Source organism: Rhinolophus sinicus, linkage group LG03, assembly GCF_036562045.2.
Source record: "Rhinolophus sinicus isolate RSC01 linkage group LG03, ASM3656204v1, whole genome shotgun sequence".
Taxonomy (NCBI): Eukaryota; Metazoa; Chordata; class Mammalia; order Chiroptera; family Rhinolophidae; genus Rhinolophus; species Rhinolophus sinicus.
The window spans coordinates 23769966-23788996 of NC_133753.1; the positions used below are offsets into that span (position 1 = coordinate 23769966).

General features: G+C 38.0%; 1 protein-coding gene across 7 annotated transcripts in view; it reads left to right on the forward strand.

Annotated features, from left to right (window-relative positions):
• The first annotated feature begins 1103 nt into the window (after positions 1-1103).
• MLH3 (mutL homolog 3) overlaps positions 1104-19031 on the forward strand; it is a 28435-nt gene continuing 10507 nt past the window's right edge. The window contains exons 1-10 of one of the 7 annotated variants that reach the window (XM_074327202.1): positions 1273-1860; positions 2594-2860; positions 5729-5942; positions 8593-8691; positions 9383-9468; positions 10320-10424; positions 11511-11583; positions 15639-15710; positions 17507-17618; positions 18655-18814. In XM_074327202.1, the coding sequence (XP_074183303.1) occupies positions 1858-1860; positions 2594-2860; positions 5729-5942; positions 8593-8691; positions 9383-9468; positions 10320-10424; positions 11511-11583; positions 15639-15710; positions 17507-17618; positions 18655-18814 (1191 nt within the window). In that variant the 5' untranslated portion in view covers positions 1273-1857. Of the gene's footprint in view, positions 1204-1232; positions 1861-2593; positions 5943-8592; positions 8692-9382; positions 9469-10319; positions 10425-11510; positions 11584-15638; positions 15711-17506; positions 17619-18654; positions 18815-19031 lie in introns of those variants that run through there. The other 6 variants (XM_019733562.2, XR_002137503.2, XM_019733561.2 and 3 more) reach the window with 6 other exon arrangements.

Below are 19031 nucleotides of genomic sequence, written 5' to 3' on the forward strand. Positions count from 1 at the left end.
TGTGGAAGTCCTAACCCCCAGTACCTCAGAATGTGACCGTTTTTGGAGACAGGGCCTTTAAAGAGGTAATTAAGGTTAAATGAAGTCATTAGGGTGGGTCCTAATCCAATATTCCTCAGCATCCTTATAAGAAGAGGAAATTTGGACAGAGATATGTGCCTGCACAGAGGAAAGAACATGTGAAGACAGGGAGAAGACAGCCATCTACAAGCCAAGGAGAGTCCTCAGAAGAAATCAACCACTTTGACACCTCAATCTCAGACTTCTAACCTCCAGAACTGTTGCAAAATAAATGTCTGTGGTTTAAGTCACACAGTCTGTGGTGTTTTGTTGTGGCAGTGCTAGTAAACTAATACAAACAATACTCAGGATTTTGCTTCATCAGCCCTGGAAACCTCCTGATTGGTTTGGTCATCCATGAAGCAAGTATATGTCAGACGCTTCCTAGGTTTGACAAATGTGTCACAAATTCCAATTTTGAAAAATACAAGGTTTCAATGAAAATGAGACAAAGCAAAAACTGGTTAAAACACCCACTTTCACAGTGTTCTTAGCGTTCCACTCTCGTTCTGTTAAAAAAGAAGCTGTAGTGGTATTGGGAAGGTACCAAAAAAGGTAATGGAGTCTTGGTGTCCTCACCTGTAACTTAAGAGTTGAGCTAGTTAAGACTCAGATAGTTTCTCAGTCTTTCCATCTCTTAAACGTTATAGTTTGATAAAATGGAAGGCTCTGGATTTAGTCATTCATTGAGTGCGTAACATAAGCCAGGCACTGTTCTTGGCTACAGGGATACCGCAGCAAACAAAATATACAAAATCCCTACCTTCATATAGCTTACATTCTAGTGAGAAGTCAGACAATAAGCAAATAATACGTATATTGAATTAAATGGTAGTACGTGCAAAGAAGAAACGAGAAAGAGGGAAAGAGTAAACAGGAAAAAAAAGTAAAAATTGCTAGAAACAGTTTTTAACATCATGCTAAATGAGACTAAAGATTGGGAATTCGGGGTAACGGTGCGAAAAGACCTTGGGACGCAAAGAGTGCGCGTGCCCACTGAGGTGTCACAGACGAAAGGGACTTCTCGGCGAATCTCAAGCGCATGCTCGTGGCCTCGCGCGTGCACGAGCCTCGCGAGCCAACGAGCGCGCGGCCGGCGTCCGAGGCGGTTGGTATCGGGAAGCTGGTGAAGCACGATTTGAGGTGACTTGGGGGAAAGCACGCGACGAAAGGATGATTCCGGGAGCTCTTCTAACACCAGATGGGTCGTGGTGCCCACCACGGGCCGGCGTCCCGGACCCAGCCGCGCAAAGGCTCGGGGAGGCCTCGCGGCCTTCCTTAAGCGCCGGCGCCCGCGTCTGGGCGGGCGAGTTGGGGGAGGGGCGGGGGTGGAGCCTGAGCCTGGGGGGCGGGGCCTGCGGCCGCGGCCCAGCCCTCAAAGCCTTAGTTCAGGACCCCGGCCTAATTGTCCGGTTTGTCCCAGGAGCTGTGGTCCTGAAAGGACGGGGACGTAATCAGGAAATCGTTGAGTTGGGTAACAATCCGAATACTTATTGAACGTTTACCTCTCGTTTACTGCTGACTGCATTGTCTTGGAAATCGACAAGTCTGCAATTATAGCTCTGATTTTCCCGGGTCTGGAAAACTAGCCCCACCACCTTCGAGAGGTCGAGCCCGTGCTGCTCTTTCTCCTACTATGACCAAGGGGGGGGGGGGGGACCTTTAATGGCACTGTAATCTTAATTTTGCTTTTTTTACCTGCAAGAAAACTTAAACATCAAGTTCCGTCAGCCCCTTGCCACCATGATTATTGCCAAGGGAGTTTGTAGCCATTGTAAAGAGTATTAATCCAAAAGAATGGTAAGAACCTTCTGAAAACATTTTATCAAAGTAAATACACGAACAAGATTTAAAAATCAAATGATACAGAAAGGCTTATAATGAAAAGAAATTTTCCTCCCTTACTCTTTCCCTTTCCCATTCTCGTTGCCGCGAGGTAACTACACTTAACCATAATAATAATGGTTCACAAAAATGATCTCTTAATGCCCATGTCTTCTTGATACAACAATTTGAATGATTTCATTTCCTCCCGTTTAACCTTCATCTTCTTCTTACAGTGTCTTAGCACTTCATTAGGAGTTTTTTTCTTAAAGTCATGGTTATTGTGTAACGTATAAATGTTAAACTAGCTTGGACATTTTTTTGTGAATAATTTCTAGCTAATGTTTCTTAGCAGAATTTAGACATCTGTTTTTGGTGAAGTGATTAGAATTTCAAACACTGTCTTTATGGGTCAACTTCAAGTGTGATTATGATTTCACTTTAGGGCATGTGGGATTTAGAAAGGATCAGTGAAAATTATGAAATTATGAATGCTGCTTTGGATGTTAAATCCATTACATCAAACATGAACTGTGTGATCTGCCCAGAGATCAGAGCTATATAATTTGTTTTGTTTTGCCATGTGGTTTAATAACAGATTTCGTTTACCTCACATGCTATTTTTTCATAATACTTGAGAGAAATGGGGAATGCTATATAACTCTGAAGCTTTGATAGTATGTGTTGTTGTTGTTTTCCCCTCCCATAGGCAATTATTTCTAGTCAGAGAAGGAAACCAGTGCCTGGCATTCTCACCAGCTTTCTACCTGCCATGATCAAGTGCTTGTCAGTTGAAGTACAAGCCAAATTGCGTTCTGGTTTGGCTGTATGCTCCCTAGGCCAGTGTGTGGAGGAGCTTACCCTCAACAGTATTGATGCTGAAGCAAAATGTGTGGCCGTCAGGGTGAATATGGAAACCTTTCAAGTTCAAGTGATAGACAATGGCTTTGGAATGGGAAGTGATGATGTAGACAAGGTAGGAAATCGTTATTTCACTAGTAAATGCAACTCCGTACAGGACTTGGAGAACCCAAGGTTTTATGGTTTTCGAGGGGAGGCCTTGGCCAGTATAGCTGACATGGCCAGTGCTGTGGAAATTTCATCCAAGAAAAACAGGACAATGAAAACTTTTGTGAAACTGTTTCGGAATGGAAAAGCCCTGAAATCTTGTGAAGCTGACTTGACTAGACCAAGTGCTGGGACAACAGTAACAGTATATAACCTATTTTATCAGTTACCTGTAAGGAGGAAATGCATGGATCCTAGACTGGAGTTTGAGAAGGTTAGACAGAGGATAGAAGCTCTCTCACTCATGCACCCTTCCATTTCTTTCTCTTTGAGAAATGATGTTTCTGGTTCCATGGTTCTTCAGGTCCCTAAAACCAAAGACGTATGTTCCCGATTTTGCCAAATTTATGGACTAGGTAAGTCCCAAAAGTTAAGAGAAATCAATTTTAAATATAAGGAGTTTGAGCTTAGTGGGTATATTAGCTCTGAAGCACATTACAATAAGAATATGCAGTTTTTGTTTGTGAACAAAAGGCTAGTTTTAAAGACAAAGTTGCATAAACTCATTGACTTTTTATTAAGGAAAGAAAGTATTATATGCAAGCCAAAAAGTGTCTCTGCCAGTAGGCAAATGAATTCAAGTCCTCGGCATCGGTCTCACCCAGAGCTCCATGGGATATATGTGATCAACATGCAGTGCCAGTTCTGTGAATATGACGTGTGCATGGAGCCAGCAAAAACTCTGATTGAGTTTCAGAACTGGGATACGGCTTTGGTGTGCATTCAGGAAGGAATAAAAATGTTTTTAAAGAAAGAAAAATTATTTGTGGAATTATCAGGTGAGGACATTAAGGAATTTAGTGAAGATAATGATTTTAGTTTACTTAGTGCTACTCTTCAGAAGCATGTGTCCTCTGATGAAAAGTGTGACCAGGTCAGTTTCCAGGAAGCATGTAATAATATTTCAGATTCCTATGAAATGTTTAATTTGCAATCAAAAGCTGTGAAAAGAAAAGCTACAGAAAGCATAAATACACAGAATTCTAGAGAGTCAGAAGCTATCAGAAAAAAGACAAACGATTCATTTTTGTACACTTATGAGTCAGATGGCCCAGGCCATGGTAAAATGACAGAGTCATCTTTACAAAACAAAGATAGCTCTTGCTCAGAATCAACGATCTTAGAACAAGAGAGAGCTGAAGCATCAGAATCAGGAGAAAAGGAGAAACATAAAAAATCTTGTTTGGAGTTAAACTCTTCCGAAAATCCATGTGGAACCAGCTCAGAAATGTTTGCAAGCCCTTTTCAGACATTTGAGGAGAGTGGAGAAGATCACGAAATACAGAGTGTAAGTACTGCTGTTAATGGCCTGCCTGTCGCCGACATCCTGAAAACTAATAGAATTCAGAATCATTCAGAACTAGAAACATTTAAAGATCCTACTGAAATGGCATGCCAACCTCTGCCTTTTGAGACAACATTACTGAGAGTACATGGTGCTCAGAGAGAGGAAGAGAAAAGAAGAAAAGAACCTAGTAATTGTGGAAGAATAAACGTTTTTAGTTATAGACAAGTTAAATTATGTTCCACTGGCTTTATAACTCATGTGGTACAAAATGAGCAAACTAAGTCAACTGAAGCAGAACATTTATTTAAAAATTGCGTTCGACCTGGTCCTGTGAGTGCCAAAGAAACATTTGGAAATAGAACACGCCATTCACTTGAGACCCCAAACATCAAAGATTTAACCAGCACTTTAAGTAAAGAATTTGCTCAACTGCCCAACGAAAAATTGTGCAGAAGAAATATAAGTTATGGGCTAGGGAACAAACCTATAGCAACTTACAAAAATTTTGCCACTTTTCAGGAAGGTAGTGAAAAATCACACACAGGTTGCTTATTACCTGACACATCCTCTTTCTCTTGGTGTAGACAGGTTTCAAATGGTAGTAAGAAAACAGATAAGTTGATTGGTTCTTCCAGACCCATAGCCCATAAGAAGCTGAACTTAAGATCACAACTGGGATCTTTAGAGAAGTTTAAGAGACAATATGGGAAAGTTAAAAATCCTCTGAATACAGAAGTGGAGGAAAATAATAATTTTGAAACCACTACCAATCTCAGTCCTCCAGTTGAACCTGACATGCCACAGAGAGACAAAAACCACTTAGACAATTCTAGTATTTGTGAAATCACTGCTATGAAAGATAATGATTCAAATAGCAATTGTCAACCAGTAAGTCACATTCTTTATTCAGAAAAGTTTCCATTCTCCAAGGAAGAAGACTATTTGGAACCACAGATGCCTTGCTTAAGAGAAAGTCCTATAACTCTAAATGAGTTACCACATTTTAACAGAAAATCTTTGGATATTGAGAAGTCACCTGAATCACTAGCTTCTAAATTATCCAGAATGAAAGGTTCTGAAAGAGAGACTCAAACAATGGAGAAGATGAGTCATCTTGAACTTCCACAATCAGATTCCGGTAGGAAAGGCAGTGACTTGTGCAGTGGGTTATCCCTAGATTCTTGTAAGTTACTTAAAAACGAGCAGAAAAAACCAGAGAGTATCATCATCCCAATGTCAGACACTGTCACGCAGGATAATTCTTTCAATAAAGATAGTGAAACATATTCAAAGAACAACATAACAGAGGACTCTGAGATACCAGAAACTCCTTTGGTATTACCCCAGAATAATCCTGCAGTTATCAGTAAAGGCCCAGATGTTCTTATAGCTTCAGAACAACAGATAGGAAGTCCTAACTCTCCCAGTAGAATGTTAATGAGTCGCATGGACGATTCGACAGCCAACCCAAATGGAACTTGTTTTCAGAGTGAGGAATCTAGAGCAAGAACTTGTTCTGCAAATGAAGAGTCAAGCACAGGTTCTTTGGATTGGCAGCAGCACTTTGACGTCGCCTTGGGAAGAATGGTTTACATCAACAAAGTAACTGGACTTAGCACATTCGCTGCTCCTCCTGAGGACGTTCGGGCTGCTTGTACTAAGGACCTGACAACTGTGGCTGTGGATGTCATACTTGAGAATGGTAAGTAGATAATGTTCAACGGCTTGAAATGCTTTTGAAGATGGGAATGATGGTCAACGAGTAAGATAATCATTGTTCAAAGAGATGATCGCAGCAGATAGAACATTTTGAAGTTTAATTATAAAATGTGTTTTATGGTATATGAAGATTCTCTAGGTCCAATCCTATTTAAATTTAGAAATACAACAACAGACTGTTAAAGAATGGAAGTGTACGGATATGTATCTGTGTGTGTGTGTGAGGGGGGCGGGGTGAGGCAGCTTTTAATGAAAGAGTACTATTAACAGTTGAGAAGACCCACAGCGCTTCCCTGCCCTGCTTTCCCCTCTCTCCCAAACACATAGCTCTTCTAGAAAATTGTCTCTAAAAGCACCTGCAATGCCAGTGTAGTATTTTTCTGGAAGTTGCTCTCTGCAGCTCCCAGGTAAAGGGCAGAATGATCCTGTAATCATCCGAGGTTTCCCAGTGAAATCTATGGCTCAGTGCCGTACTGTGTATATGTGTTTTTGTTTTTTTTAAAATACAGCACTTGACCATAAATTTTTTGGAATATGGGTTAAATATGTACTTTCATAACTATACTTTTAAAATGTACATTATTATGATACACATGCTAATCCACTTGATCTGTTTATTGTATAAGTAGCTTTTATTCAGGATGACGGTAAGGTGGCTTTTAGATCACACTACAAGGCTACATCAGAGCCTAGACGCTACTTCTCAGTTCTCAGTCAACATTAACAAGGTGACATTGTTTTGGCAGTGTGTATAGAGCCAGATGTTGGGAGATGGTAAAGCTGATTTCCATATGGCTGTAATCTTGGTTTTGCATCAGGAGGATAAACATTAAGTGTGCATCCAGATTGCAAGTCTTGAATGTTGTACAAAAATGTAAATTATATGAATGTAATTGCCAATTAACTTATAATTTCTCTTTAGGAGTAATAACTGTAGCAGGAGGCTCTGATTTATTTAAGATTAAATAAGACCTTTATTTTTCAATGGTTTCCAGTTTTTTTCATTGTGAAAAGAAAAAAAATCACTGTAGTAACTTTCAAATAGGAGAAAACCCTTGTCTTTCAGTGTGCTCCTGAGACTATCAAGTTGCTCCTAAAGACACATGTGTTTTTCAGTCTATGTAGTTTTATGTCCTGATTTATACTGAATGCTTATCAGAGGTACATCTAAGGAACTGGCACCTCATCTTCCTGGAATGCAACTGCTTCTGATATGGTGATAAAAAAATAACTGGATTACATTAAACTAAGATGGCAGTTGCTAAACAGAGGGGGAAATCTTGGCTGCCATACTCAGCGTAAACATCTGCTCCTGTTAAATAATCTAGATGTTTAAAAAACACTTGAACCTACTTAACTTTCTGGATTAGCGAGTCTTATAATGAACTTTTGGGGGTCATGTTAACTCAGAGTTTCATAATGAAAAATAAAGCATTTTGGGTATAGAGACACGTTCCGTGAAAAGATGGCTTCTAAGCACCTTCCATTCACATGGAATGTTACCTCTCTGGGAATGGCTGACGTACAGCAGGACGTTAGGAAATGTTGAACCATATAAAACCATTGCATAAGATGAATTATTAAGAGCAAATTTAATTGTACAGAAGAGAGGATATAGAAAGGTAGTTTTAAGGAGTCGTGTCAAGTCTCCGAGCCCTGGCATATTATTTCTTTAAAATGTCTTTAACTCTGTCCTTTCTGTTACCAGTGATGCAACCTTATTTCACCCCCTACTTTAATTTTATCATTCTGCATTAATCTCTTGACAGTTTTTGTTCAACAAATTTATCTTTTTGAAACAATTGTTTCATCATGTTTTTCCCCTGTTCAAAAACTTTCAAATTCAGCATTGTTTCTAAAACTGAAATCTGACAATGATCCTTCAGAGAGGAGAGTAGACTTTGGGCCAGGTCATACTGGACTTTGGAGTTTTAAATTAAGAACTTTTTATTCATTTAGTCATTAATTTTTTGATTATTAATGCTGTGGTAGGTGCTGCCACATTGCAGATTAACTGATTTTGCTTTCAGGAGTTTACAGTCTATTAGGGAAGACAGCTATCTAAATGTAATTATCACATGATAAGATAAATGTTATAATAGACACATATATTGGTTATGAGACATATAAATTGGGGACTTGTGAAGGTTACACCAGTAGTGAAGGATGATAATTAAGTACCACTATATGTCTAATACAGGCTTTCTCAACCGTGGCACTATTGACTTTTCAACTGTTGTAGGGTTTGTCCTATACATTGTAGGATATTAGCAGCATCCCTAGCCTCTATCTGCTAGATGCTAGGAGCACCCCTCACGCAAGTTGTGACAACCAAAAATGTCGTAAGATACGGCCAGATGTCCCCCATGCAATGCCCCCGTTGAGAATCAGTGATCTAGTTTAGGTCCTCTTTCTGGCTGGAATAGATGGATAAGGGAACTAAACATTAATGTAGATTCCTAAGTTTAGCAGAATAATTTCATTAAAGAACTTTTGACTCTCAATCTAGTGTTTAGTAGTCTGCTTTGTGTCTTGAGTCAGTTTGTACAGAAAGAGATTTTATGTAACTTAATTTTTAATAGTTTATTTATATTTTGAGTTCAAATGGTTACGTTTTTCTTTTTTCTATTTAGGATCTCAGTACAGGTGTCATCCTTTTAGAAGCGACCTTGTTCTTCCTTTCCTTCCTAGAGCTCGGGAAGAGAGGACTGGGATGAGACAGAATAACAGAGGTAGGGTCGATAACAGATTGCTGGAACACGTAGTACACACTGTACCACCTAACTCAAAAAAAAAAAAAAAAAGCAGGGTTGTATTATGAAGCTTGATTAGTGCCAGCTGTGCCTTACTGGAACTAGAAGTTCCCCACGGTCCCATTTAACAGCAGAACTAAGTAATTGAGTGCATGCATTTAAATCAGAAATTACTTTTCCAGATGTGGCGGTCAACTGGGTGATAATGCACAGTCTGTGGTGTCTTGTGATTGAGAAAAGGTTTCTTATTTTTAAAGATTGGAGTTGTTCTCCATATTGCAGTAGTTTTGTGTAAGCAAAACTCATCTTCAACAAAAGCTACAGACGTTTATTATTTTTCTTTGTTTCTAAAAATAGATAAGGTATATTTTTTACTAAAGGAAGTGAGGCTACTAATTTGAACCAGTTTCTTCTGGGCTTGTATTCTGAAATTTCTCTTGAACATAGTTTGGAGAAAAAGCTATAATACCAAAAGATACAGTCATCAACTCTACTTTACAAAGTAACAGGTCAAAACAATGTAGAGATGCTGCAAACACTGAACATTTGTAGAATATTGGAACAGTGTATCTGATCTTTGGTCTTGGCTGCACCACACCAAATATGAGAAGCCACTCCTCTTTTTCCCTGAGGCTCTTCATGCCACTTGACCTCTCCACTTTTGCACTAGATACTGTGGATGACGCGGTTGGTAGCGAATCACTTCAGTCTTTGTTCTCAGAATGGGACAATCCAGTATTTGCCCGCTATCCAGAGGTGGGTCTGCAGCAATTTTTCTTTGCTTGTTATTTTAAAATTTGAAATTTCATTTAAGTTGCATATAGGCATGACTGACTGTGCTAATTTGTAATTATGAGTGGAGAGTAGGAATGTTTCCAAATAATTTATTTGGAAATTAATGTTTAATATAGAGAGGAGGAATCAGAATTCATAGCATTTTGGGAGCTCAGCTTTAATTTTGGGTTAAACATATGTGATCAGTGTGTGAACAGTGAATGTGTTTTCCACTCTTAAAAACTCTGACTTATAAGGGCATCCCAGTTTCGGGTATCCCCTCTCGCAAGAGAGCTGTACTTTCACTTTAATAAAAATGTTTGCTCCTTGACCTCTTAAAAAAAACTCTGACTTATAGCTTTGGCAAAGTACTTAGGGTAGTGATAATAAAAACTGTCATCATTAGAAAAAGTAGAGAGTCTTCTGTTGGAGGAGCAGTTCATCATTGGACCTGAGTGTATGTTCTTTCCTCAGTGGGTTATCACAGAATGTACTTTGTGTGTTGTAATAAGGGTGTAGAATGATAGATGAGCAATTAATTATTGATTCTTCCGTTAAGATGTCATTAAGGACTTGATCATGGAGCCTAGACAAATTGTTATTCTGAAGCAATACTGGTTTTTGTCAGTAGTTTTGCTCATAAGCAAAAATTATTATTGAAGAATAACAATTCATAAAGGCTTTCGAATTTCTATAAGTTCTCTGAATTCAACTCACCTCTAGTAGGTTCTATGAAAATGAATGTTTTCAAAGCACTTTCAGATCTTTGGTAAAACAGTTCCACAGATATAAAACATTTGAATTTAAGTGATGTTTGTGCTGGGTCTTTCTAGGTTGCTGTCGATGTAAGCAGTGGTCAGGCAGAGAGCCTAGCAGTTAAAATTCACAACATCTTATATCCTTATCGCTTCACCAAAGAAATGATTCATTCGATGCAGGTAACTTTGAAATCTCATACAAGATCTAAGCTAGACTAACTCTTGTGAATTTACTTAATGATACAGACCACCCTGGTCAAGGCATATGTGTTTTCAAAATCTTAATGGAACTTTATCATCAGAAGGAAAAGCAATGGACTAATTATAATTACAAAGAAAAAAATGGCCTAGTAAGCAGCGTGAACAGGTTTGGAGGGATGAGTTATGGATTCAGGCTCACAGTTTCAAGGATTATATATTGACTTTATATTTTGACAATAATATATAAACCAACTAAGTACTCTAGAGACATTGTCCTTAAATGTTTAACAATGCCCATTTTTAAATGACCCTCTATTGTGTGAGGCTACAAAGACATGGTTTAGGAGACTCTAGATTGAAGAGTTCCATTAACAAAAGGGAGCTCTTGTCTCATCTGCTTTTCTAGATTGCCCTCTCTCTGCACCACTCTCTGGCTGTCTTCGTCTCCTTGTCTTCAGTATGGAAACAAATTAAGAGGTTAGACAGATCTAGGTAAACTCATATCCTGGCATTGACCTGGCACCAGAGCAAACACTTGATCCAGAAATGGACCCTGGGGCAGTGGTGTAGATGAGGGGATGTGGGGGGAGCCTTTATCAGTATCTAGACAGAGAGGAGTCACCAAGGCTGAAAGCCACACGTGGCTTTTAACTTACTGCTTTAATGGACTGGCTCTTCCAAAATGGTTTTCCTTGCTTTTGCATAATTTTTTCAGATTTATTTCAGCTCTATTTGTTGGCAGTCTCTGGTCAATTAATAATTCTCTGGTCGTATTACCCATTAACAAGAATCGTTCTGTTGGGAACATTTCAGTCTACTCTAAAGTTTTGTTAGCACATCCCTCTCAGCTGCCCCAGTCTGTTCCTTGTGTGTCTTCCGATCACTCGACTTGCCCGTTCTTTTGTCCTGCTTAGTGACTCCCTCAGGTTCTTCAGCATCTGCCTCAGGCTTCAGTGTGAGTGTACAGTGCAAGCAACTCTGAATTAAGTACAGTTTTGTCTCTTCCTATACAGATAATACTTTGTTAATATTTATTTAGTGTTGTACCCCTTATTTCAATGGCAGGTTCTCCAGCAAGTGGATAACAAGTTTATTGCCTGTTTAATGAGCACTAAGACTGAAGAGAATGGTGAGGCAGGTAAGAATGGAGTTTTAACTTTGACTAATAACCAGCTGCTTTTCTCACAGGTTATTTTTTATATACGGTATAGTTGCAGTGGTTTGGACAGATGAGGGAAAACCAATCTAAATTAATACTATGAAATGATAGTTTTAAAGTACATTTAGTTTTGTATACATACTCACAGGCATACATATATAAGATACATGGTAAACCATTGACAGTATTTACTTTGGGAAGGAGAATGGGAGTGGGCAAAGGGGGAATTTCATGTTTTACTCTTTAAAATATTTTATATTGTTTGACTTTTAAATCATGTTTTCATGTATTCCCTTTATAATAATAATAGAAAGTTTACATAATGAACTATACTAAGTTTACCAAGAGTTAAATACAATCTCTTGATGACTTGCTTTAATAAAATAATGATAGTTTATAAATAATATGAACTCACTCAACAAATATTGAGTGTCTCTTGTATGCCTGGGACTGTCGTAGGCGCTAGGGATAGAATGGTGGGAAAAAATATACATGGAGAAGAAACAGATAATTACACAAATGTTAAAATTTTAACTCTAGTGTTATGGAAAACAGAAACAAGATGCTGTCAGAACCTGTACTGGGATATTTGATTTATCAGGAGGTCAGGGAAGCTTTCTTGGTAAAGTGAGATGTGAAGTATGAGAAAACGATTGGGGAGGGTGTGAGGAGTCTTCTTGGCAGAGAGAATAGCATATGCAACGGAAACTTTTTGTTTGCTCTCATTGTTTGCTTTCTGATGTTTTTGCGGTGGCACATGTTACATCGTACTTGCATTTTGAAAGTATTGCTCTGGTTGCAGTGTGGAGAATGGGTCGGGTGTGAGGGTGCAGTCCGAGTAACTGCAGAGAGACTGTCAGGAGGACATCTAAGAAATGATAGTTACAGAGACCAGGGTGGACTAGAGAGAAGTGAATGCATTGGAAAGATATTTAGGAGATAAAGTCACAGGTTTGGGTGATGGATTGGCTCTCGGGAAGGTATATCAAAGATGACTCCTGGTTTTCTGACTCCCATAACTGAGGGGATGGTGGTGCAGGACCAGGTTGGAGGAGAAGCAGGCAGAGGGGGTGAAAAGCAGGAATTCAGTCTGAAATCTCTTTGAAATGTTCAAGAGGAGATATCAAGAATGTGGTTGGATATTACAGGTCTGGGACTAGAGAAGCATCTGAGAGATATAAATCTGAGTTTCAGCACACAGTTGGTCATTGAAAGAGTGAAGAGTGAGGAGGAGAGAGATTCTGAATCGAGAGTAATCCCAACATCTAACAGCTAGTTAGAAAAGGGTGAACCAGCGAAAGAGATTGTGAAGGAACAGCTAGAGAAATAGAAAACAGATGAAGGTAGCATTGTGAAGCGAAGGCTACGAACAAATGCTGCCAAGAGGTTAAGTAAGATGAGAACCAAAAATATCCTTTCAGTTTAGTGACAGTGGATATCAGGGACTTCAAGTGAAAACTGCTTCTGACGTGAGGTAGGAGCAGACGTTGACAGAGGCCACAAGGAGAGACTCAGAAACCCATGGTACAGAAGAGGGGGACTGAAAGGGGGGCAGGGGGAGAGAAGGCCTTTTTCCTTTAAACTGGGAGACTCTGGAGCACATTTACAATGTTTGATACTGTAAAGTTCCAGAAAAGACCTGAGTGGCTAAGAGCCCTGAGCACCAGTGGAGGAGTTGGCTTTAGACGGGTAGACCTGCAGGCAAGTGCTTCTGACATTTTAAAGCAGTTCATTCTCTTTGTATTTTAAAATATCCCTTTTTGTCATGTTTACAATGTAGATTTATCTAATAAATGTCATAATAGATCAAAGGCAAATTAATCAAAAGTTCTGTCATAATTATCATAAATTGGTATTAGTGAAAGTCAAATTATAGTAGTTTTACTGTTTCTAGAAAATGAATAGATTTTTATAAAGTTTTGATTACCTGGAATTCTTTGTGAAAATACCAAAATCACTACTAATGGCACCTCAAGTGGGTGTAGCCACAAAATCTACAGGTGTTCAAAGAAGTAAAAGGGGCCTGTTTAAATTTCTCTCGAGATCCTATATTATTGTATTGGCTAGCTGCCACCAAAGAGTACTCTTAGATAAATACGTTTTTCTAAACCAAAATATGTTTTACTGTTGCTCATGAATCCCAAGAGCAACCTATTCCTATAATTGACTTATTTTAATATCTGCACAAATTTTTGTAATGGACAAAGATTGTCTTAAATTATAGTGAAATTTATGTCATGTATTGACATTTTTTATTGCTTATTTCCACCTACAATAAAATACAATTATTCAGTTATCATACCCTAAAGAATAAGGATTCGTTCATTTATTCTGTAAATAATTATTGAGTGCCTGGTGCTGTTACACATGCTGGGAATATAACAGACAAAAACCCTTGCCCTTATGAAACTTCGGTTATGTGGGAATAAAAATACAGCTTTTCCCTTGAAATGATATAAAATAGTATTGAATGTCAACTATAATTTATATGTATATGTATAGCTTTTGACATTAATAAATTACCCCCCTATATTCTACTTCATTCAAGGAATGCAGAATGTCTGAATACCATGTAGTATAAGCCATTCCTCCAGAGTCAGGTACAGGACTGATTTTTCTAGGGTCACTGACCCTTGGTAATTCACATTGGCTCTAGTTTCAAATTTGAGGTTACTCCCTCACAATTTATTATTTATTCCATTGTCTTGCCCAATACAGGATGTTAGTATTCATCACAACCAGCTGCCACTCCTCCTATCCTCAAAGGAGTTCAGCATTCAGTATTTTGGGGCCTGTTCCTGTGGTTGAACATACTGTCGGAATAATGCTTTCCTTTTTTTCTTTAAGTCTTAAGCTCTCATGCCATGAATTTGATTGTGTCATAGAAACAATTTTTTAATCTTTAGTAGAAACAGGAAAACCCGGCATTATCTATTTTGATCAAATTCAAGAGGAGAACTTTTATTTCAATATAATCAATAGCAATAAATCTTAACCCTTTGGCCAAAAGTACTAAATTTACGAGCTAAAAAGATGTAGTAATGTAGTTGAGAATCAGTCTTCCTGTCAATGAAAAAAGGACTTCCCTGTAGTTTTAGCTTTTTGGGTCAGGATATTCTGCCTCCTCTCTTGCATTTGAGAGTCTAAAGCCTTGCTGCTGAAAGTCTGTAAATAGCATCATCACCTAGGAGTTTGTTAGAATTGCAGAATCTTATGTCCCACCCCTAACCTACTGAATCAGAATCCGCATTTTCATAAGATCTCCAGGTGATTTGTATGCCCGTCAGAGTTTGAGAAGCCTGCGTCTAAAGCAAGGCAAACTATGTCTGGTGGGCCTGATCCAGCTGTCACCTGTTTTTGTACAGCCAGGGAGATAAGACTGGTTTTTCACATTTTTAAATAGTTGGGAAAAAAACAAAAGAAGAATATTTCTTGACACATTAAAATTATCTGAAATTAATATTTCAGTGTTCATAAATAAAGTTTTATTGGAACACAGCTACAATATTCACATATTGTCTATGGCTTCTTTGGTTCAAAATGAATAGTTGAGTAGTTGTGACAGAAACCATGTGTTCCAAAAGCCTAAAATAATTACTGTCTGTCCCTTAACAGGAAAAATTATCTGACCTCTGATCTAAAGTGTAGTAGAATTACATTCTTCATGGGTTCCAGAGTAGCTTGCAAATCAAGGTCAGCTGATTATAATAATGTATTGTTTAATGATCCTTCATTGTATCGCATTTGAATTAATAAAGCAAAATCAATATTTAAATATTAAGAATGTGGGGCTTTAACCTTGTTTTATAAATGAAATATTAATGAACTAAAGAGTTTTTCATCTGAGATAAGTTTGTTATAGCTTTCCCCATAATTTCATTTTTTTTTCCAGGAAATAAAAGATACAGTTGTTACTACTCTGTATGTTTGTTTCTCTTTTGCTCATGTTGGTTTTTTCTCCCTCAGTACAATAATGATTATTTTAGTCTTGATTTGAGAATTTGAAACTCCAGTAATCCTGGCTAATCTTGTAGGTGGAAACTTGCTAGTCTTGGTGGATCAGCATGCTGCCCATGAGCGTGTCCGTTTGGAGCAGCTTATTATTGGTAAGGATCTGTTTGGGATTAGAAAAGATTTGAGACTCCCCAGCACAATTATCATATTTTGCCGTGTATAATACGCACTCATGTTTTTGGCCCAAACATTCAGGGAAAAAAAAAATCTTTTGTTTTAATTTTTTAATTCAAATTTTTATTTGTTTACATGTAGGTACTTATTTTTTGTATTATAAAGGAATTTTAGCATTTATTTTTCAATATTATGGTACAAGAAATTTTATGTAGCAAATAATTACAAAACACAAGAACAGATACAAGGTACAAGAAATTTTATGTACTGGTAACAAGTTTTACGATATTTACACACCCCAGAAGGCCAAGAACTCTTCATCGTTGCAAGTTCATTATAAATTCAACAAAACCGATTATTGTATTCCAAGGTATTATTTTGCATACGGATCTCATTATTGATTTCTAGAGTTACATTTTTAACTCATGAGCATAAGTAAGAGAATTAAAAACATTTATATACAGAACTAGTACTACCCATGTATAATGCACATCCTTATTTTTCCCTCACAAATTTGGGGGAAAAAGTGTGCATTATACATAGCAAAATACAGTAATACACCTGACAGAGTTTTTCTAACTGTGACTATTGTGAGGAAAGATGAATTGTATGTTTAAAAAATTAAGCCGAAGTCCTCTGGTTTGGCTCCTTTTATAACTGAAAGAATGTAGTAGTTCACTCTACTAAATTCAAACATGTGAGTCTTACTTACATTGTGAAGGATATATTTGCTGTATGTTTATCATCAACCCTAAGGATCGGGTAGCTAAGGATTAGGCTACTTCATTATGACACCCGGCACAAATATGTGCCCCTCCATATGCCCGTATTATCTTGTTATACCTTCTTCACAGTTCATCAAGCAGAGACCACCAGCAGCTCAGAAGGCCCAATAAATTGTTTTATTTTAAATTTTAACTTGCGTTTGAATAGGTAGTAGTATCAAATCAATTCAAGGCTGAAAGGCAGAAAAGGGAAATAATAGTCTTTCTGCCCTTGCCCTTCATTCCTCCTAGTTTCTCCCCCCCAGAGGCAACCAGTATCACTGATTTGTTATGTATCCTTCCAAAGTTGTTATGTGCTTTTTAATCTTTGCTACCCTTTTTCCCCATCCTGACACTGTGTTCCCCAACAGGTAAAATACCAAGAAAATCTTTACTCCTGTGGTCAAGTAATAAAGAAAACCCCTAATGTCAAAGAGTTAGGTGAGGACCTAGGGAGATATTTCATGGACTAGAATGGCAGTGTTACTTCCACGTTCACTTTTCCTCATAAGATGAAGACATAATTGTTGGAAAAGATACAGTAAAAACAGCATCAGAAGGAGTTACTTGCTATAGGCCCTGGACCATTTGAGAATAGTACTACTGACTAAGCCCCTTCAGAGACTGGGAACCCTTCTGAAGAAATGAGGAAGCCTTCTTGAGCTATAGGATTGTATACATAGTAAACCCATTTTATGTCCTCAGTAATCCACATTATTCACCTCTGGTATTAAAACCATTTATTGACTGCAGGAACATTGCATTGTTCATTTGAATGTAAGGTTTAAGTCTTAGATTTCTATTTGGTAAAATACTGCTAAAATGAATAAACACACTGGATATTTACTAGTTTGACTTTAATAATGGAAATCCAAAGCCTAAAACTGAACGTTGAACACACTGCTAAGCACTACAGCAATTACATGACTGTGCCTTACCAGGCTTCATTGTTATCTGAATCTGGAGGACTTCACTTCCTACTCTTAACCCATTCATCTTTCTCCCACTAGATTCTTATGAGAAGCAACGGCCACAAGGCTCCGGTCGGAAAAAGTTATTGTCTTCCACTATAAGTCCTCCACTAGAGATACCAGTGACCGAGGAACAAAGGAGACTCTTATGGTTAGTACCACCATGAGGATGTGATGTTGATAGTGTAAATTCTCACACTAATTCTGTGAAGTATACGCATAACAATCATTCCTTTTTTCAGATGAGTCACCTGAGACCAAGAGAGGTTACATGACTTGTTCAAGGTCATAACAACTATTAGGTGGTGGAGCAGGCACTCACATTCATGTCTCCTGACTCCAGATTCTGTTCTTTCCACTGTATCACAGCTGTTGAGTATAGGATAGAGTTTCCCTGATAATTTTTTCCAGCAGTTGGCTTAGAATGCTCTTACCATTTCTTGGAACAGTCAGTGTTTATGCTGTGCTGTTTCTGAAAGCAAAGTTACTGCAGTAATTACTTCCATTCTGCTTTGTCTTGATGCATTCTAGATTCTTAGTTTTCATTACCATCATCATACCGGGAAGAAAGTAAAACACTGGGCCACAAGAAGGGGGCAAATTATATAGTGAATCACAAGATAGGACGTTTTCCCACTTTTGGGCAGCACAAATTATTGGAAATGAAAAAGAGTGAATTGTCTCTGAATTTATTTCAGGTTTGGGAATATGCCACTGCCAATAAATCTTTTCCCCTGGGGCATAATTTATATGAGAGGCAGATCCATTTATTTACATCCCATTAATCTGGACTTCTCAGTTCCTGGGGCTGTTAATCACCTCCCTGCTTTTATGCTGATTCAAAACACTCTCAGCCCTTTTATTTGTGCCAAACTCCTTTAAGCGCCAGCAAGAGAAGTTAGCAATTCCTTAGTGAAGAATAAAAACTTAGGAACAAGACTGAGAAGCAAATTGATTCTCTCAATGGAAAAGAGAAGAAAAAGAAGGTTACTGTAATTCAAAACGGAAACTTGATAATAAAATCCTAAACAAATACCCATATGTGTGAGAAAACCAGTATAACTTATGAAGCTTGTAGCAGCTTTTGAGAAACTATCAGGTATTTGGAACCAGTACTGAAATGTGAATGAAGTAATACTTTTATATTTGAGGTTGTAATACTTTTACATTTGAGGTTATCTCTTTAGGTGTTATCACGAAAATCTGGAAGATCTGGGTCTTGAAATTATATTTCCAGACACTAGTGATTCTCTGGTCCTTGTAGGAAAAGTACCACTCTGTTTTGTAGAAAGAGAAGCCAATGAACTTCGAAGAGGAAGGTCTACTGTGACCAAGAGTATCGTAGAGGTAAGACATAGCTGCAGATGTTGACATTGATGAGTGATAGTAACTTTCTATTTTATTTAGAAACTATATTCATCCTTTATTCAATAAGCATTTGTGAAATGCTTGCTGTGCGCTAGGTACTAGACAGTGAAAGATGAATTAGCTCAAGATGATGAAAGACATTTAAACAATTATAATGAAATTTGGGCAGTAGAAGTATGTTCAAAAGTGCTATGGA